A 21,934-nucleotide genomic window follows, 5' to 3' on the forward strand; every position below is an offset into this window, starting at 1 on the left:
CACACACACTCACTCACTCTCTCACACACACACACTCACTCACTCTCTCACACACACACACACTCACTCACTCTCTCACACACACACACTCACTCACTCTCTCACACACACACACTCACTCACTCTCTCACACACACACACTCACTCACTCTCTCACACACACACACTCACTCACTCTCTCACACACACACACTCACTCACTCTCTCACACACACACACTCACTCACTCACTCACACACACACACTCACTCACTCACTCACACACACACACACACTCACTCACTCACTCACACACACACACTCACTCACTCACTCACACTCACTCACTCTCACACTCACTCACTCTCTCACACTCACTCTCTCTCACACTCACTCACTCTCTCACACTCACTCACTCTCTCACACTCACTCACTCTCTCACACTCACTCTCTCTCACACTCACTCTCTCTCACACTCACTCTCTCTCACACTCACTCTCTCTCACACTCACTCTCTCACACTCACTCTCTCTCACACTCACTCTCTCTCACACTCACTCTCTCTCACACTCACTCTCTCTCACACTCACTCTCTCTCACACTCACTCTCTCTCACACTCACTCTCTCTCACACTCACTCTCTCTCACACTCACTCACTCTCACTCTCACACACTCTCACTCACTCTCACTCTCACTCACACACACTCTCACACACTCTCACACACACACTCACACACACACACTCACACACACACTCACACACACACTCACACTCACACACACACTCACACGCAATCTGTCCAAATGTATATTTGAACTGCACACCCTCAGGAAACTCACTGCTCTCATCTACACACTGGTGGTCTGTACAATAGAGCCGTTTTAATGTCCTTAACCGCACAGCTCAGCCAAACACAAACATTCGGCCGTTATTACTTCCTTTCTTTTCAGTCCAACCCTGTGTGATATTAAATACAGCAGCTCACATCCACACCACAGCAGGTTATAGTGATCACGACACCAAAAATAAGGATTAAAGGAGTCATGACATGGATTTTATTATTTTAATATGTTCCTTCAGGATGTGTGTGTGTGTGTGTGTGTGTGTGTGGAAAAACGACTATTTTCAACCTTCTTTCTGAAATGATCAGTTTTAAAGGCGTGGCTCCTTTAAGGCTTGTCAGTAAACACCCACTGTTTGATTGGCTATCGTCATTGCATAGGTATCAGTATCAAAGCCCACTTGCTATTAAAAACATCCAACTAAAACTGTAATTTACAGTCAAATGCTCAGAACAAACATATAATCCTCCGACACGATCCGGGAGGCCATTAAAATGAACCATGCACTCGTTTCCGCCGCTGGGATCTTCTGAAGTCTGAACAGAGAAACTAATGACACATAGACATTAAGAGACTGAACACCAGTGGGCGGGGCATATGGAGTGATGTATAACAATTCTCTCTCTCTCTCTCTGTCTGTCTGTCTGTCTGTCTCTCTCTCTGTCTGTCTGTCTCTCTGTCTGTCTGTCTCTCTGTCTGTCTCTCTGTCTGTCTGTCTCTCTGTCTGTCTGTCTCTCTGTCTGTCTGTCTGTCTGTCTGTCTGTCTGTCTGTCTGTCTCTCTGTCTGTCTGTCTGTCTGTCTGTCTGTCTGTCTCTCTGTCTCTCTGTCTCTCTGTGGCGCCACAGGTCAGCAAGTCCTCTGGGTGTCGTGAGCGACACACTGAAGAGGGACGGAGGAGGGCGGGTGTGTACGTGAGAGAGATTTGATCTGCTAAGCGTGTGCCGCCGGTGGGGGTTTGACTAAAATAACACCCAGCTCCTCCCAGACACATCACTTCCACAACCAGAGAGTGAGGGAGCGCTGAGAGACAGAGCTCAGGCCCTTTAGGACACTTAAAACAACCCTACACACACACACACACACACACACACACACACACACAAAAGGTCACTTTTGACATTTCTGACAGCGCCAACCACAGGACAGGAGGCAGCCGATATACACATGAGAATAACTCTATAAACAGAGATATGAGAGAGGCTGGGACAGATCATTACATACATAAATAAAGAAAGAAAAAAATAGGCAATGGAAATAAATTAATATATAAATAGAAATAAAGAACAAAGAATACATTAAATTAAAGAAAATAAAGAAAAAAACTGTAAAGAAAGAAAGAAAAAGAAACTTAAATGCATAAAAAGAACAAAAAAATGTATAAAATAAATATTGGCATATCATAGCATAACATAAATCAAGTCAAATAAATTAATTAATAACAATGAAAGAAAAATGTATTAATAAAATAAAATAAATAAATATAAATAAAGAACAAGAAATACATAGATAAAAATGGAAAGAAATTTAAATATATAAATAAAGAATAAATTGATTAAATTAAAGAAAATAAATAGAGAGCAGTAAATAAAGAAAGAAAGTGAAAGAAAGAAACTTAAATGCATAAAAAGAACAAATAAATTAATAATTAATAAAATAAATAGAGATAAAAAAGGAAAGAAACGTAAATATATAATTAGAAATAAAGAACAAATAACAAATAAATAAATAAATAAAGAACAGTAAATAAAGTGATAAAAAGAAAGAAAGATGGGAAGAAAGTTAAATACACACAAAGAAAGAACAAATAATAAATTAATTAATACAATTAAATAAAGAACTGAAGAGCAAAACAAAAGAACAATGAAAAAGAAAGATAAAAAGAAGAAATTGAAATTTATAAATGGAAATTAAGAACAAATAATAAATTAATAAAAGAAAAGAAAAAAGAAAGAAAGAAAGAACGAGTGAAAGAAAGGAATAAACGTAAATACACAGAAAGAACGAATAATAAAAGAAGTCATAAAATGAAATGAAAGTAAATAAATAAAGAAAGAGCGGTAAACAACACAATAAGATAAAGAATGACAAGCAAACAAAAGAAATACAGAACAAAGGGAGAAACGACTGCTGGAAATCTACCTGTCAGCCTCTCTTTACAATCAGACGATTATTTGGGTCACTGTACCTTTAAGACGTCTATATATTAATGAGCTCAGACTTCTGAATAAGTGTTGATGCGTAAATGTGGGCGGACTTATGTTAATGTGCTGAGGCTCGTGACATCGATTTTAGAACAATTTGCCAAGGTTACCACGACGACGACGACAACAACAACAACAAGATTCATTTTGTTTTCAAACTGTTTTCAGTCAACAACAAAATCAGTGGAACACACACACACACACTCACACCCCCGTACATACCGTAATCAGCCGGGCTCGTGCCGGGGTAGAAACCAGGAGAACCGGCCACCTGATACTGCGGAGGGGTCACGTATGAGGGACGGTACTGACAGAGAAACACAGAGAGAGGGTTTGTGTGTTACTGCACTGACTCATCAAAAACACACACACACTCACCATTTGAAGGTTTCAAACCCGATTTCAGGCCATTTTTCTCTCTGCCCAACAACCCTCCCCCCTTTTTAGTGTTGCACAATTAGGAACGGTACAGATGGTCAGCTGACCGGGACAGAGTTTAAAAAGGGGAGGGGTTGTCAGCAGAATCAATACACTGAAGAGAGAGAGAGAGTGTGTGTGTGTGTGTGTGTGTGTGTGTGTGTGTGTGTGTGTGTGTGTGTGTAACACATTTGAGCAGAATGTAAATAAATGTAATAAAGAACCGTAAATAAGTAAAGAAGAAAAAAGAAAGAAAGAAAGTGCAGTGTTATTATACTCAACTAAAACCAGGCATGCTCATAATTAACCGGTTAACCGTCAGTACGCACTTTGATCGTAACACTATTGTTTTAGTAATGGAAAACATTTGCTGAAACATGGTTTAAAAAAAAAATTAGATTAGGTTTTTGAGAAAGAGAGAGAAAAGGATAATTTGCGTAGGCTGTCACATTTTATCATTACATTAATGTAATAAAATACAGGGAAATAAAAGTGAAATGTTTACACGCAGTATAAACACAGCTACACTCTAAATAATGCTGGGTTGTTTTTTAACTCAAAATGCTGGGTTAAGACTGTTGGGTCATTTTTGTTGGTTTATTTGATCACATTTTAAACACCATTGGGTAGTTTCAAATTTCCAGTCGTTGGGTTAAACCTGCTGGGTCAATGCTTGGTTGTTTCACGAGCTTCCCGCCCAGATTCGTCTAAATTCGCCAAACTGTCATTTTGAGGACAACGCAAAAGGCAAAGCCACTGGTTGCAGATGTTTTAAGATAAGTTCATATAATCATTTTAATTAGCATAATTATAGTTTTCTTCTTCGCGGCAACAGTTCTTAAGCTTACTTGACTTAAGACGACAAAAGTTTTACCTCAGAATCCGATGCACGTTACTGACTCGTGTTAGTTCAGGTCGGCACGTGAGACGATAGATTAATACAGTTTGTGATTACACAGAACCATGATCCGCTTACGAAAATTAACCATGGTTCTATGTAGGGATGTCACAAGTACCGGTACTTCGGTAAGTACATACTGAAATGTTAAAAATGTGACGATAGTGTCTGTACAGCATCGACTCACAAGTAGACTATATTCGGTCCCGCAGCCGCGTTCAGTCGCGTCACGCAGGGCTCCAGACTGTAGCCGAATATATACCAGTGTCTGTGTATATTAGATACTATTTAAATATTACTCTACCATGTTTTGCATCTCTGTGTGAATGACGGGGGCGCGTGCGCACACGTACACACGCGCCACACGCTCGCTGTCTTTTTAGCCTCTGCCGTGTCACACTCTAAAAATGGCTGGGTTAAAAACAACCCAATTGGCAACTCAGCGCTGGGTAAATATTGGACAGAACACATGCTGGGTTAAATTAACCCAGGGGCATTTTAACCCAGCAGGCTGGGCTGTTGAGGAAACCCAAAATGTAGTCAATTTTTACCATTAATGGATTTGCTATTCTGGGTTATTCTTGCTGGGTTGTTCTTAACATTTCTCCTGTGCATTGGCCTACTGTAAAACTAGACAATCATGAAAGAACAAATGAAGAATGCATGTTTAGACTGTTAAAACAATCGTTTTTATTGCTTGACAAATGGTACAGCACACAAATGTGTTGAAAAATTGGAAATATATTCTGTCAATTTATTCACTTTTAAATCAAACTTTTATTTTGACGGGTTGCCGTGACCTTTGAGTGTCTGTGTTCATGAATCATGATATGATTTTCTCAATTGAAACGGTGAATTCTCATGTCCTCAGTGACACGGCAGAGGCTAAAAAGACAGCGAGCGTGTGGCGCGTGTGTACGTGTGCGCACGCGCCCCCGTCATTCACACAGAGATGCAAAACATGGTAGAGTAATATTTAAATAGTATTTAATATACACAGACACTGGTATATATTCGGCTACAGTCTGGAGCCCTGCGTGACGCGACTGAACGCAGCTGCGGGACCGAATATAGTCTACTTGTGAGTCGATGCTGTACAGACACTATCGTCACATTTTTAACATTTCAGTATGTACTTACCGAAGTACCGGTACTTGTGACATCCCTACATAGAACCATGGTTAATTTTCGTAAGCGGATCATGGTTCTGTGTAATCACAAACTGTATTAATCTATCGTCTCACGTGCCGACCTGAACTAACACGAGTCAGTAACGTGCATCGGGTTCTGAGGTAAAACTTTTGTCGTCTTAAGTCATGTAAGCTTAAGAACTGTTGCCGCGAAGAAGAAAACTATAATTATGCTAATTAAAATGATTATATGAACTTATCTTAAAACATCTGCAACCAGTGGCTTTGCCTTTTGCGTTGTCCTCAAAATGACAGTTTGGCGAATTTAGACGAATCCGGGCAGGAAGCTCGTGAAACAACCAAGCGCTGGGTAGAATCAACCAAGCATTGACCCAGCAGGTTTAACCCAACGACTGCAAATGTGAAACTACCCAATGGTGTTTAAAATATAATCAAATAAACCAACAAAAATTACCCAACAGTCTTAACCCAGCATTATTTAGAGTTGGGGACATGAGAATTTACAGTTTCATTTGAGAAAATCATATCATGATTCATGAACACAGACACTCAAAGGTCACGGCAACCCGTCAAAATAAAAGTTCGATTTAAAAGTGAATAAATTGACAGAATATATTTCCAATTTTTCAACACATTTGTGTATTGTACCATTTGTCAAGCAATAAAAACGATTGTTTTAACAGTCTAAACATGCATTCTTCATTTGTTCTTTCATGATTGTCTAGTTTTACAGTAGGCCAATGCACAGGAGAAATGTTAAGAACAACCCAGCAAGAATAACCCAGAATAGCAAATCCATTAATGGTAAAAATTGACTACATTTGGGGTGTTCTCAACAGCCCAGCCTGCTGGGTTAAATGCCCCTGGGTTAATTTAACCCAGCATGTGTTCTGTCCAATATTTACCCAGCGCTGAGTTGCCAATTGTGTTGTTTTTAACCCAGCCATTTTTAGAGTGTACAGGCTCGTTCAGGCCACACTATTCGGCCATAAGGCGTTTTCATCATTGATGGGCTAGTTTGAGATTTTATTGCCATCTGAATCCAGAATGTCAGTGTTTTTCTCCCACCACCCGCGTAAAAATACCCAGCCGAATTACCTCCTGTTTTTAGACCAACATAAGGTCGTGTGGTGATTTAATTTACGTCTGAATCCACATCTCTGAGTTTTCAAGACAAGATCACTTCAAAATTCACTGTTTAACTAAATCTCAACTAAATTACAAGTGAGATTTAAAGTAGCGTCCACAACTCTGAACTGCACCATGGGATTTGTGATATTGCGTTTAAAATTTGCATTTTTCCGTTCATAATTTCTCCTGAAATTCTTTCTATTCAGGTGTGTTACATTATGGATTGCGTGTGATTTACCTGGCCAGGTATATAGTAAGCCGTGCCTTGTGAATTCGGGAAGCTGATTTGCTGCTGGGGAATCATCATCATCTGGGAGGGGCCGGGCTGGAACACATGTGGGGGGCGGGCTCCGTGCTGGGGAGGGATGGGCCGAGGGGCGGAGCTTGGTGGGACACGCCCAGAATTGGGGGGTAAGGTGGGCCGGCTGGTATAGTACGGCTGAAATGAGAAAACAACAAAAGATTGACCATTTTAAGAAATGAACACGGCACTGAAGTTATAATGACATCAGCAGATCCAGTGTTTCTGTTCACACACAACTAACCGCAATTCAAATTGGGACACTATTAAAAAAAATAAGCATGTGCCGCATTAGATATCCTTAAACTTTGTCTGCAATGATAAAAGCTCTTCTCAGCCCCATTTAACCCGAACGATGGTCATTTTTTCAATTCATCGATGATAATACAGTTGAATATGCGGTTTAATTTGAAAACGTCATATTACGACGAAAAATGGGTTTTGAACAGCGTTTCACACTGACTTTAAAGAAAGATTTTAGCAAAGGGGAAGAAAAATATGTAAGCATTACCTGCAATGACCTGAATCCTCCCTTCAGCAGCACCAAACACACACACACACACACACACACACACACACACACACAGCAAAAGAGCGAGAGAGAGAGAAAGAGAGAGAGAGAGAGAGAGATGAAGAGTGTGTGTTACCCACCAGCACAGAGAGTTAAAGGAACAGCATGCAAACAAACTAAGCATTTTAGCACTGATGAGATGACACAAGGGCCAGAAACATACTCTAAACAAACAGGCAGACACTCTACAGTTCCTGTCCTGGCAATAAACCTCTCCAAAGCCTGATAGACTTTCCATCATTAAATCAGATGTGTTATTAATCTGGTAGCTAGATATGAACATGTCAGGAGTTTAACTAACTTGCTAAGCAAAACTGTTGAGGTATTAAAATGTAAATACATTTTTTATAAAAACCAGACATTTAAAAAAGCCTAAAACTAATAAAGCTGACAAAAAAACACAACAAATTACTAAAACTTAAAGTCGAATGAGAAAATATGAAAATGAAAACCGATTCAAAATATGAATACTTACTAAAACAAACATAAATGACAAAAACACAAATTACTAAAACCTAAATTAAAATGAAAATATTTAAACCAAACTTAGTCAAAGTATTAATAATGAATTAAAAATCATGAAAAATAAAAAATAAATACACAAACTAAACTTGCACTAAAATGAAATCCGATTTTTTTTTAATAAAGACTAAAACCTAAAAATAATATAAAAACTAGTTAAATATTACAGAATATAAAACATACAGAATACTAGTTAAATATAAAACAGAAAATATTAAAGTTGTAACTAATTCACAATGAACAAACACTAAAACCTTAAATAAATGACAAAAATACGCAACAAAAGTACTAAAATTTACACAAAAAATAAAAACGAAAATATAAACACTAAAACCAATTCAGAACATTAATAAATAGTACACCTAAAAGTCAAATAAAAAAAAGAATGAAATGAAAACTAAAATTAAACTAATTAAATAAATGCTATAATACCCATGCAGAATTCATTCCATTTGAAACTGATGTTTCGGGTCTTGTTCAGTGTGTGCGCGTGTGTGTGTGTTTGTGTTAGTACCTGTTGCGGTAAAGCTCTAGGACCTGAGGCAAACTAGAAAGAGAAAGCCACACATACAAGTCAAAGGTCAAGAAACTGAAGCAACACCAACCACAAAAGCAGAGAAGAGATGTCATTTTCCCAGAAGCAACTCAGTCGCACGACTCTCACACACAACGAGAGGTCAGGAGGATGCAGGGCTATCTCAACTCAACTGCACATGTTTGTGTGATATTTACTCGCTGCTGATTGTCCAAACATATGGCAGGCTAGTTATTCAACGACTACTATTTAAACAAAACTCCCATGAATCTTAGAAAGTTTATGTAGGGATCTCCGAGATCCACAATACTGAAGCGAGATCTACCAATGCGAAGTCTAAATGACATTCATTTTGCGATCTCTCGTTGTCTTATGACTTGTTGACTAAGTTTGATTCATTTATAAAAGACAGTAGCAGTGCTGATATAGTAAATGATTGCACGGCTAAGCCTCTTCTCGGCTAAGCCTCTACATGACTAAAGCCACTTCTCGGCGAAGCCTCTTCTCGGCGAAGCCTCTTCTCGGCTAAGCCTCTTCTCGGCTAAGCCTCTTCTCGGCTAAGCCTCTACATGACTAAAGCCACTTCTCGGCTAAGCCTCTTCTCGGCTAAGCCTCTACATGACTAAAGCCTCTTCTCGGTTAAGCCTCTACATGACTAAAGCAACTTCTCGGCTAAGCCTCTTCTCGGCTAAGCCTCTACATGACTAAAGCCTCTTCTCGGCTAAGCCTCTTCTCGACTAAAGCCTCTTCTCGGCTAAGCCTCTTCTCGGCTAAGCCTCTTCTCGGCTAAGCCTCTTCTCGGCTAAGCCTCTACATGACTAAAGCCACTTCTCGGCTAAGCCTCTACATGACTAAAGCAACTTCTCGGCTAAGCCTCTTCTCGGCTAAAGCCACTTCTCGGCTAAAGCCACTTCTCGGCTAAAGCCACTTCTCGGCTAAAGCCACTTCTCGGCTAAAGCCACTTCTCGGCTAAGCCTCTACATGACTAAAGCAACTTCTCGGCTAAGCCTCTACATGACTAAAGCAACTTCTCGGCTAAGCCTCTTCTCGGCTAAGCCTCTTCTCGGCTAAGCCTCTTCTCGGCTAAGCCTCTTCTCGGCTAAGCCTCTTCTCGGCTAAGCCTCTACATGACTAAAGCCACTTCTCGGCTAAGCCTCTACATGACTAAAGCCACTTCTCGGCTAAGCCTCTTCTCGACTAAAGCCACTTCTCGGCTAATCCTCTTCTCGTCTAAAGCCACTTCTCGACTAAGCCTCTTCTCGTCTAAGCCTCTACATGACTAAAGCCACTTCTCGACTAAAGCCACTTCTCGACTAAAGCCACTTCTCGACTAAAGCCACTTCTCGACTAAAGCCACTTCTCGACTAAAGCCACTTCTCGGCTAAGCCACTTCTCGGCTAAAGCCACTTCTCGGCTAAAGCCACTTCTCGACTAAAGCCACTTCTCGACTAAAGCCACTTCTCGACTAAAGCCACTTCTCGACTAAAGCCACTTCTCGACTAAAGCCACTTCTCGACTAAAGCCACTTCTCGACTAAAGCCACTTCTCGACTAAAGCCACTTCTCGACTAAAGCCACTTCTCGACTAAAGCCACTTCTCGACTAAAGCCACTTCTCGACTAAAGCCACTTCTCGACTAAAGCCACTTCTCGACTAAAGCCACTTCTCGACTAAAGCCACTTCTCGACTAAGCCTCTACACGACTAAGCCTCTACACGACTAAGCCTCTACACGACTAAGCCTCTACACGACTAAGCCTCTACACGACTAAGCCTCTACACGACTAAGCCTCTACACGACTAAGCCTCTACACGACTAAGCCTCTACACGACTAAGCCTCTACACGACTAAGCCTCTACACGACTAAGCCTCTACACGACTAAGCCTCTACACGACTAAGCCTCTACACGACTAAGCCTCTACACGACTAAGCCTCTACACGACTAAGCCTCTACACGACTAAGCCTCTACACGACTAAGCCTCTACACGACTAAGCCTCTACACGACTAAGCCTCTACACGACTAAGCCGCTACACGACTAAGCCGCTACACGACTAAGCCGCTACACGACTAAGCCGCTACACGACTAAGCCGCTACACGACTAAGCCTCTACACGACTAAGCCTCTACACGACTAAGCCTCTACACGACTAAGCCTCTACACGACTAAGCCTCTACACGACTAAGCCTCTACACGACTAAGCCTCTACACGACTAAGCCTCTACACGACTAAGCCTCTACACGACTAAGCCGCTACACGACTAAGCCTCTACACGACTAAGCCTCTACACGACTAAGCCTCTACACGACTAAGCCTCTACACGACTTAAGCAACTTCTCGGCTAAGCCTCTACATGACTAAAGCCTCTTCTCGTCTAAAGCCACTTCTCGGCTAAGCCACTTCTCGGCTAAGCCACTTCTCGGCTAAGCCACTTCTCGGCTAAGCCACTTCTCGGCTAAGCCACTTCTCGGCTAAGCCTCTACATGACTAAAGCCACTTCTCGACTAAGCCACTTCTCGGCTAAGCCACTTCTCGGCTAAGCCACTTCTCGGCTAAGCCACTTCTCGGCTAAGCCACTTCTCGGCTAAGCCACTTCTCGGCTAAGCCTCTACATGACTAAAGCCTCTTCTCGCCCTAAGCCTCTTCTCGCCCTAAGCCTCTTCTCGCCCTAAGCCTCTTCTCGCCCTAAGCCTCTTCTCGCCCTAAGCCTCTTCTCGCCCTAAGCCTCTTCTCGCCCTAAGCCTCTTCTCGCCCTAAGCCTCTTCTCGCCCTAAGCCTCTTCTCGCCCTAAGCCTCTTCTCGCCCTAAGCCTCTTCTCGCCCTAAGCCTCTTCTCGGCTAAGCCACTTCTCGGCTAAGCCTCTTCTCGGCTAAGCCTCTTCTCAACTAAAGCCACTTCTCGGCTAAGCCTCTTCTCGTCTAAAGCCACTTCTCGACTAAGCCTCTTCTCGTCTAAGCCTCTACATGACTAAAGCCACTTCTCGACTAAGCCTCTTCTCGTCTAAGCCTCTTCTCGTCTAAAGCCACTTCTCGGCTAAGCCACTTCTCGGCTAAGCCACTTCTCGGCTAAGCCTCTACATGACTAAAGCCACTTCTCGGCTAAGCCTTTTCTTGGCTAAGCCTCTTCTCGACTAAAGCCACTTCTCGGCTAAGCCTCTTCTCGACTAAAGCCACTTCTCGACTAATCCACTTCTCGGCTAAGCCTCTACATGACTAATCCACTTCTTGGCTAAGCCTCTACACGACTAAGCCACTACTCGTTTAGTTGACTATTAGGGAGCAGCCCTAGTGAAATGCCAATGGATTCAGGAAAAAAAGACTTCCTGAAGCAGGAAACCAGTAGCCCACAGCAAGTGGGGAGTGCCGTACCTGTCGGGGTTGGGCTGCCGGGTTCATCTGTGGTGGAGGGGTGCTAAACACAACCGGGGGAGGACCAGGATAACTGGGCTAAAGAGGGAGACATACACATGCCAAACATTTAATTGTGAGCAGGACTCAACACTTACTTTCCCCCCCAAGGTGCTCAAAAGCGGAAAGATTTAGGAGAGCATTAAAAACTTTATGGGTGCAATGAAAATTGAGGTGTTTTTACTTCCAAGGAGACATTTACAAGCAAAATGCGTATTATTTAAAGTAGGCATTTAAAGATTCCCTTGTGGGCCCTGGACTCCAGTCTGAAAACTCCCTGAGAAAGAGCACAATGGATATGAAGAGAGATGTGTCTTACCTGGGACAGGCCCGGTGAGGGTGCAGGAAGAGGGGCGGAGGGGTGGGGAGGGGCGGAGGGGGGTCCTGACAGAGGCTGAGGTGCCTTATTCATTTCACCCGGAGCATCTGCATGGAGACGCAGCACCTACTGACAAAACCTGGATGAGATAGAGAGCAAGAGAGAGATATCTTTTAATGATAAATAGTGCAGCTCTACTTCAAAATCAAGCTATTATCCAGGCTTTAAAGGATTAGTTCACTTTAAAACGAAAATTTCCTGATATTTTACTCTCCCACATCTCATCCAAGATGTTCATGTCTTTCTTTTTTCAGCTGAAAAGAAAGAATTTTTTTTGAGGAAAACATTCCAGGATTTTTCTCCACATAATGGACTTTAATGGGAACCAACGCCAGAAGGTCCAAATCAATGCAGTTTCAGAGGAAGAGCTTCAGATGCTCTGAATAAAGAATAGGGTCTGACAAACCATCTGACATTTTCAGGAAAAAAATTAACATTTATGTACTTTTTAACCTAAATTGCTCATCTTGCACTGCTCATCTTGAGTGCCAGGGATTGCGTAATCATGCCGGAAAGGTCACGCTAGACTAGTGTTGTCAAAAATATAGACCTCGATACCAAATCGATACTGAAATGTTAAAAATGTGACGCTTTGAGTGCTGTTGAGCGGATTCGTAAACACCTCTGACTGGTCATTGTGCTCACGAGCTCATCAAATAGGTCTGTGATTGGCTACTAATCAGCGCTTCACAAACATGTTGTAAAAATACTTCAAATGACGCTTTTCTCAGAGCGCTTGCACAGATACACACCGTGTTTGAATGCAGGAGTCTATCAGCCTACCGGTCCGCTGGTTGACGCTTGTTTGTGCTTTCATACGCTCCTGCTTTCAAACACTTCCATGTTCCTTCAAACCGCTGCCGTGTGTTGATCATTGTAGCCAATCACAGGCACATCCGACGAGCCAATGACCAGTCAGAGGTGTTTAGGATTCCAGCTCAACAGCGCCAGTATCAATTTGGTATCAAGGTTGATACTTTTGACAACACTACGCTAGACGATAGGCAGAAATGCCGCCCAAAGCGAATGTGCGAAGACGTACAAACGCCCTTTACCAAAAAAACTCCATGTCCAAACTTCATAATCATCCGACATTGTTGTTTTACCTTTATTTGCTAAAGGATGTTTGTATTAGTCTTCGCACAAGCGTTCTGCAAACACAGGGGTCATGTGTCATGTGACCTTTCCGACGTGATTACGTAATCCGTGGTGTGCCGCAGAGCAGTGCAGATGAGCAATTTAGGTTAAAATGTATATAAATGTTTATTTTTTTCTTGAAAATAACCAATGGTTTGTCTAGATCAGACCCTATTCCTCTGGGATTGGTCAGAGCGTCTGAAGCTCTTCCTCTGAAACTGCATTAATTTGGACCTTCAACTGTTGGTTCCCATTGAAGTTCATTATGTGGAGAAAAATCCTGGAATGTTTCCCTTCGACTGAAGACAGACAGACATGAACATCTTGGATGGCATGGGGGTGAGTAAAGTATTTTCATTTTTCATTAATTTCATTCAATGGTCATTTCTTTCATGGTCTTAAAGCGAGTACGCACACACTGAGCCACACTGATTCAGCGGACAAGTGTGCGATTTTTCGTATCAACCCCACACTGGCTCTTCCAACATGGTGAGTTTGGGGGATTATCCGATGAACGGCTGATGAGAAGAGAGTTTGGAAAGCCGGACTGGAACCTGTCATTACTGTTGCTGTTCTGATGACAGTGGCGCAGTAATGACACAGTTCACCTTTAACAGAAGATCCAGACCTGAAAACCGCAGTAAAGAATAAAAATACCAGCTGCGTATCTTCAAACACTGCAGCACGAGACACATCTTCACCGCAGGGTCTCTCAGGAGACAAACACTTGCATCAGGAGTCTCTTAAAACAGGCCTCTTGACTTAAAAACCCTTGGAATTGCAGAAAAGTTTTGTAAAAGATTGGTACTATGCTGAGCAAAATCTATTTGTATTTTTTTTGGTGAAATTTCAATAACATTTAAAAAGAAAGAAAAGAGCTTAAGGGTTTGCTGTGCTTGTTTATAAGGCTGCACAATTTGGCTAATTATTATTATTAGAGATATACTGATATTACATTTCTCCGGCAATACCGATAATCGATAACTTGATTTTCCCAAGAAAAAAAAGAAAAAAAGATCTCTCACATCTAATGCAGTAAACTATAAAGGGAACTATGGCTGCAACTAACAATTATTTTGATAATCTATTAGTTGGGCGATTATTTTTTCGATGAATCGGATAAAAGGCCCTTTTTTTTAAATGACAAATGACTCTCACCCTCCTGCCCAATGCTGTCCTTCAAATAAACATATCAGCTGAGTGCTGTGAAAACAGTGAAAATACCTTACAAACATCAACCATGGTGTTACAATGAAAACAAAAAACAAAAACAATACTACTAATAATAACTAAAACAAGGTTATTTTAGTTATTACATGGGAACCACAAATTAACAATTGTTTGGCTTCACTCCATAGTTTAACTATAGCCCCGTTTCCACCACAGGAACTTTACCCAGGAACTTTGGGTGGTACTCGGTGTGTTTAGACCGCAGGAACCAGGGTCTAAATGATGTTCCGGGTAAATGTTTCCCCCTCCAAACGGCCCTACTCGCGAGGTAGTACTTTTTCAAAGTTCAGGAACTTTCGAGGGCAGGACTTGGGCGCTGAACATGCTGATTGGTTGAGCTCACGCAGCATTTTATTTCAACCGGCATTTTTAAAAGTCTTTTGCGAGGTTCGTTCTACGTTCAGTAGGGCTGCACAATTAATCGAAATCGAACCGCAATCGCGATTTGGCTTGTGTGCGATTATGAAAGCTCAAAGGCTGCGATTTTAATTAAATAAATAAATGCCCAGTGTTAGCGAAGAGCAGTTCTGTGATAAACACTGCTCCGTCTGAAAGTTGCTTATAACGTGCGTTTGAAAAAGCAACATAAGTCAAACATCTTCACAAACTAGTGAAGCGTTCCTAAACCTGTTCAACAAAAGACGTTTAATAACATGTTTTACCTCAGTTCATATCGTCAGTCGAGTGTGTGTGAGCTGATGTGGCTTCTCATCAGTGTAAGGCAGACGATGCGTTATTTTATAGTATTCTATGCCAATCAGCACTGCATTATAATATACTTTATTATTATGAAAATACCCTTGACGGCTTGAAGAACTAAAATACTCCATATTTTGCTGCCGTCGTGTTTATTGTCATGTTTAATCAAAGCATCTCTATCTTCTGTTTACACAGCGTTAGCTTCACATCAGGGGTTTCCTGATAACTAACGTCATTACTTCTCTGAGACAAATGTGGCGTTTTCCGCTCGAGGGCGCCCTCTGGCTTTCAGTATGAATTAAAAACGTTTGGCTAATCAATAATAAAAAAAATTATACTTATATATATATATATATATATATATATATATATATATATATATATATAGGCTTAGACCTTTCTAATGTTTTTTAGTCATAGGCTGTCTGCATATTAATAGGTAACCCAGCATTTTTTTTTTTTTTTTTGTAAAATAAGTTTTCTGTAAAATTTTACATAATAATAATTAGTATTAGTATTATATTGTTATATTTATTCTGACATACTCTTTTTTTATTTGTAATTATGAAAATGTTATTGTAATGGTAATATTTCTTATTTTTACAAATATTTTTAGCAGTAATAATAATCATAATAATTATTATTTGTCACATTAATATAAAAACATAAAATGTTATATACACACACTTTACATTTGTAAAAAATAATAATAACAATAATCGCATTTTAAATCGCAATCGCAATTTTACCCAGAATAATCGCAATTATATATTTTCCCCAAATCGTGCAGCCCTAACGTTCAGTAAATATCAGTCTTGCTCTCTGTCTGATGGGGCGAGTTCATCTCAGCCATCTCACGTACAATGTCCGTAATAGCTGATAATGATATACATTGTCATATACACTCTTTTCTGTCATTGTTAATTACCTCGTAAACCTATACATAACCAGCAAAAGCAGCACAGCTTGAATCTCTTCCATACTCGTTTTTCATTTTTTTACAGTCTATTTTTCACCATGTAAATGACCTGACTGATTATTTTTAAGTGTGTGTCCTTACATGACGTGACAGCGCGCGCCGCGCTCATGTTGACAAGAGAGGAAAGCTCATTTTTCTGAGGGGTAAACTTTTTATTTCGTAAGTTATGAAGATAATGTTGGAGTAATGACACAGCGTATATTGCCCCGGGCAGTTTTTACTTTAACTGCGCCTGACAGAAGCATTTTTTTTTTCTGAGATGATTATTACACTTTACAACAAATAAATAGCTTATTATATAATACTGTATTAGTCCTGGTGGCCGTTAAGAGTTGCTATGGCTACAGTTAACACACTCCAGCTGCTGGAGAAAACAGCGTTGACATTTTTGATGCGGCAGATAAACTGCATGTGACAAAATGATTGCGATTGAAAGTCATCACATGTAAACACCAGATCGGTTCAGAAAACGTCTCATGTAAACAGTGCACTAAATCTTTCAATCGGTACACACAAAAATGATTACTGTCCGTCACTGACTTGGAGGAGCAGTCGCGCGCAGTCCTACATCACCGGACTAATCTGCCTAATCTTCACTGAACTTTAGATCGCGGTGGAAACGCAGACAGTTGCAGGTCTGGGGGGAGAAAGGTTCCTGTAAAAAAGTTCCTGGTACAAAATGTTGCGGGTAATTTTGGTGGAAACGGGGCTTATGGTATTTTTGTGGTTATACAATATGCCAAAAACATGGTTTTACTATCTAGTAACCTGTTACTGTCAGTTCTTTATCCCGTAGAAACATCTTGCAATTAAACTCAATTACACGCCGTTTTCCCTTTACAGTCACTACTAATAAAATACTTGAATTACATGTTGACTTTTAAACCTAAATTTAGCGTCCTCCCCCCCCCAGCTAAGTTAATGTTTTTGTGCTGAATAATAATTGCCTCCCTTTTGACTGCGTTTTGTTTGTTTGAGGAGTGTGAGAGCACCGCCTCGTTCATTCAGTGAAGTCTGGAGCTTTATGTCAGACTGTCCACTTGGTTGTAAACACCACTTGGTGGCGCTCAAGCACAAAGCGGTCTTGCCGAGTACACATTGATACGACAAAGAGGAAGTAGACGAAGATGAGCTGCTAATGCTGCCTGCCAGTTAGCAAAAAGTGTGTTAATATTTTTGGCAAGCATGTAAATACTGTCTCTCTTCTTCTTCTGCGTGTCAAGCGAGTGTCCGAAGCGTAAAGTGCCGCAATATCACCTCGTGTGCCGGGAGCGCCATCTGCTGAATTTGCACATTGACTGCGCGTCGCCAGTGAAAATAACTTGGGTGTGAACACAAAGACGCACAGAAAAACATCTCAAAAAACGCTGGTGACAAGTGTCCCGTGGCACAAGGCTTACTTCAGCGAATAGCATATGACTTTCTATCAGTAGAAACCCTGGAGTATACTCAAACGATCGTGCTCCCCACTCTCATATCCCCCTGAGACAAGAGATTTATGCATTTTATTTCTGGAAAAAATATCGTCGATTTGCGTCATCGGTAAAATGTTTGGCCAGACGCTAAAGACTACAGCCAGCAGAGGGAGCTATTTCCGCATGTTTTCAACTCGCACATGAGGGATGGAGATCACACTCACAGCTCAGCTCGGCTCAGGCATTCATGGAAAGGGTGCGGCCGGCGGAGCAAAGTGAGTATTTTATCTTCTCAAGTTAAATCCAATGAAAGTTAATCTTCCAAAGGCATGAACTGAAAACGCGCCAGACTGAACACGCGCTGAGAACGACTGTCGTAAGCGTGGACGCGTTTACCTCAGCTCTCATCACCAGAGCTCATCAGCTCATCACGATGCGTGTAAAACTCCTGCTGCGTTTGTGCTGACACTCCCTCAGCGGCTAAATCACAATATATTGAACAGACACGTTCAGTTTTTAATTGTAGTGTCTGTTCTCTAACTGAACTGATTTTATGAAGATGAACGCGGTGGTGGGAAAGTAAAAGTGATTCAGTAGCGGTGGCTTTGGGAATGGCCTCACGGGGGAGCGAAGCATTCTGGGAATTGTAGTCTTTCATCCCCTTAAGACAAAAACACATTTTCTGTCTTTTCTCAGTCTAGAAAGCACCAAATTCAAAAATAATTCACATTTCTACTACATTTATAAACCCAGTTTAAATACAGATTCATCTTCCCAGCGCTGAAGTACCCCTTTAGGAGCGTCAAAACGGCATTTATTGTCTGAATTTTGTGATGAAATAAACTATTTGAAAGCTGAGAATCTGTTTATTATCAGAAGAAAGCATATTTTTTCTTTCTGATTATTGGACAGGAGATGCACTATAAATAACGTTTGGTGTAAGGAGAAAAAACACAGATCTGGCAACCCAGACTTAAATGAATGGGTAATTCATAGGGTCAATAGAGCCTGGTTTAACGCATAAGTTTAAAATCGCGACATTATTGTCAAAATAACTTCGACAGCCCTAAATTCAAAACGAGAGACATACACACGAGTAGCAGACTGACATGTTTTCCGCACCCTTTTGATTGACAGGATATAATCGGCCGATCATCGGCTGTTTTTAAACAATTGGCCGATACCAAAAACAATTGCCAAGTCAGATTATTTAATATGATTTTTATGATCATTAAAATAACAATTACTTTTAAAAAACACAGTAAGAAATATATTACTCTGGCAATACTACTATTGTACTTCAAAATAACAATGAAGTAAAACAATAGGATTAAACCATCAAGCTTTTATTTTAAAGGAAAGCTAATATCAAATAAGATATAAGAGGGAATGACTGATTTGGTGCTTCAGAATTGATAAAGCCCGTGTGTACCTCATCTGTAGCTTGTTCAGGTCTCGGTGACCCGAGCTTTACGACGGCTGCACCTTCAGTTACCGCAGCACACCGTCATTATTTGGCTTTGTGCATTTGACGAGTGGCTGCTTTTGTGAATGAATCAGGACTGCGGCAAGACACGAGCTGAAGACTCAAACTAGTTTATATGGAGGGGTTACAGGCCACACGGCTATCTTTACAAGAGCCAAATATAGAGAGGCAAACCTGCACAGCTCTCACACACACACACAATACTGGACATACAGTACAGTACAGTACAGCCTGACACTTCTCTCACACACACACACACACAGATATGAAGTTCAGCAGTGACATTATATAACGCTTAAATACACCTTGCGTAAAAGCGGAGTTCAAAAGGTTTTGAGGCCACAAATCAAAGAGAAGAGGATTAAAATGACTAGGCATGAGGTCTGACTTAACGTTTCTGCTGTTAAATCGGTCACATTTAGGAAATTATCATCATTTAAGAAGATTTAGATATGGTTTCGCATGCAATTACTCATCTGTAATATGGCTTGTTGGAAAAAACAGCAACGCGTAAAACCGCAATGGGAAAAAAAAATTCAGTGTTAGTAAACGCTAGGACTGTAGCAGAATATTCCAATATTTGTTTGATGGGTTCGATTTTCAATTATGGGATTCGGATATTCGTTGTTTATTCCCGTTCTGCACACCTGGCAAGGTTGGCATCCCCCTCAAAACCGGTCTCATTCACGCTTGAATACGTTTATTAAATCTGGGGAAATACAATACTCTTTGTTTTTTTACAATTATCTTATAAAGTTATTGCAAAGAAAAGAAAAAAACTTTGTTGTTGTAATTGTCAGTATTTACGATACAGCAGGAATTCTGACTATATAGTTTGTGACTGTGGTTGCTGAATATGCACAAGTATACAGTCTTTTTTGTGGTTTTAAACGAAAAATATTAATATTATTATTGAAGACATTCACTCCTTCAAATATTATATATGATATTATTATAATTAATATTAGGAATTTCACAGTTTTTGCTTTTGAGAGGCTTTTTTCCCTACTGTACAGAGATCAGGTGAAAATTAACCGTGCGCACACGTTGACCTTTTCTTAATTTGCGATTACACTTTTTGAGCAAATTAATTGTGATTAGTAGTTTATTATCAGGCAGTGCTAGAGTTCCTGCTGTAAATACATCATTAAGAAAATCAGTATTAAAGAAAGTTGTGCTCCTCGTCTTTGTGCCGTATATCAGAGTGAATCGCTTCGCAAACAAGAACAAATGTAGGGCGGGGCTTGATTGTGTCTGTGGGGAATTGATTGGATGGTTGTGGATTGCTATTGGCCGATCTGATGTGAGTGACAGGTAGGGGTGTCCATGGTTAACCGATTGACCGATTAACCGCTAAAAATTGCGTAACCGAGTGAAACATTTTGCTCGGTTAAGTGGCGTCAATGACGTCCCTTGAATTTAGTTGTAATATATGTTTGCACCCCTAGAGACCGCCAGAGCGCTCCCAGACATTTGTAATATCCACAAGAAGAAGTCATGAGCAGCTTTCTAAGCGGGCAAAGAAAGCGTGGGAGCACTTTAAAAATGAGAGTGACGGGGCAAAATGCAAGTATTGCAATGCAGTGCTTACCGCATTTCTCAGGCTATAAGTCGCTCCGGAGTATGAGTCGCATCAGTCAAAATATGCGTCATAAAGAGGAAAATAACATACGTCGCACTGGACTATAAGTCGCATTAGGGCAGAAGCAGAGCGGGAGCCGCGCGCGCTGTGCATAACGGACCAGAAGAAAGAAAGTTTGAAGTGAGAAACTTGTGAATGACTAGAGAAAAGCAGACGTTACTTTAACTGTAATGAAGAAAACAAAAAAGCTGATCGCGGACTGAGAGCAAGATGGCCAGAGCTGAAGGGACGAGTCCACAGATGCTTGAACTCTGCCGGGAGAGGCTCCGCCGTGCGAGTCAAACGCTGTGAATCATTCTCGGCTGCATATTTTACTAACGTTACATGCCCTAATCATGCAGGCGCCCTCGCGGCCACTCGCATTGCTCGTGAACTGGAGCGCATCTCATCCTAATTTAACGAAACTCAGCGTACGCCTCGCAGACATGAAATAGATCTTAAGAAACTTGAAATGTCTTTTAACAATTTAAAACGAAAAGAAATAGGCTACTCTCTGATTGTGTAATCCATGATGTGCATTTCTCTCTATAGGCGCGTTCACTACGGAGATAGTGGTCGTCAAATTAATAAGCTAAAAATAACCCTGACGCACACTATGGTTAACCGAGTATTAACCGCTAAGGGCCTCGGTTAACGGTTAATGAAAAACTTGAAAACGTGCAGCCCTAGTGACAGGTTTCCCCGCCCTCAACATCAGAGAAGAGATGAAGTTATTCTGATTCAAGATTACCAAAAAAACATGAATTTAACACAATAAGCATGCATGCACGAGATACAGAGCAATATTCCCTAAAAAATAAGAATCCATTTTGATTTCATGGTGACTTTAATGGGCATCTTTCCCCATTTGATGGTCATTCGCACACAAAGTCAGCAGTAATAATGTAAAATGAATGTCCATCACAAGCAATCCCCCACCTGACCACTACAAACATCATCAATCCCCAGCAGTGACAGACCTGAGAACATCCTCCGGTCAGACTGAAGCATTAATGAAACAAACATTC

At 40.9% G+C, this 21,934-nt stretch overlaps 1 protein-coding gene across 4 annotated transcripts in view; it reads right to left on the reverse strand.

Annotated features, from left to right (window-relative positions):
* wu:fb16f03 (eukaryotic translation initiation factor 4 gamma 1) overlaps positions 1–21,934 on the reverse strand; it is a 75,826-nt gene that overhangs the window by 45,688 nt on the left and 8,204 nt on the right. For 2 of the 4 annotated variants that reach the window (XM_067451427.1, XM_067451426.1), the window contains exons 2-7: positions 12,280–12,418; positions 11,922–11,999; positions 8,531–8,563; positions 7,435–7,455; positions 6,861–7,061; positions 3,248–3,332 (exon numbers count right to left, since the gene is read on the reverse strand). In XM_067451427.1, coding sequence (XP_067307528.1) covers positions 3,248–3,332; positions 6,861–7,061; positions 7,435–7,455; positions 8,531–8,563; positions 11,922–11,999; positions 12,280–12,372 — 511 coding nt within the window. In that variant the 5' untranslated portion in view covers positions 12,373–12,418. The remainder of the gene's footprint in view (positions 1–3,247; positions 3,333–6,860; positions 7,062–7,434; positions 7,456–8,530; positions 8,564–11,921; positions 12,000–12,279; positions 12,419–21,934) is intronic. The other 2 variants (XM_067451428.1, XM_067451429.1) reach the window with 2 other exon arrangements.

The sequence above is a fragment of the Pseudorasbora parva genome, chromosome 8 (assembly GCF_024679245.1).
Source record: "Pseudorasbora parva isolate DD20220531a chromosome 8, ASM2467924v1, whole genome shotgun sequence".
In the NCBI taxonomy this organism is placed as follows: domain Eukaryota; kingdom Metazoa; phylum Chordata; class Actinopteri; order Cypriniformes; family Gobionidae; genus Pseudorasbora; species Pseudorasbora parva.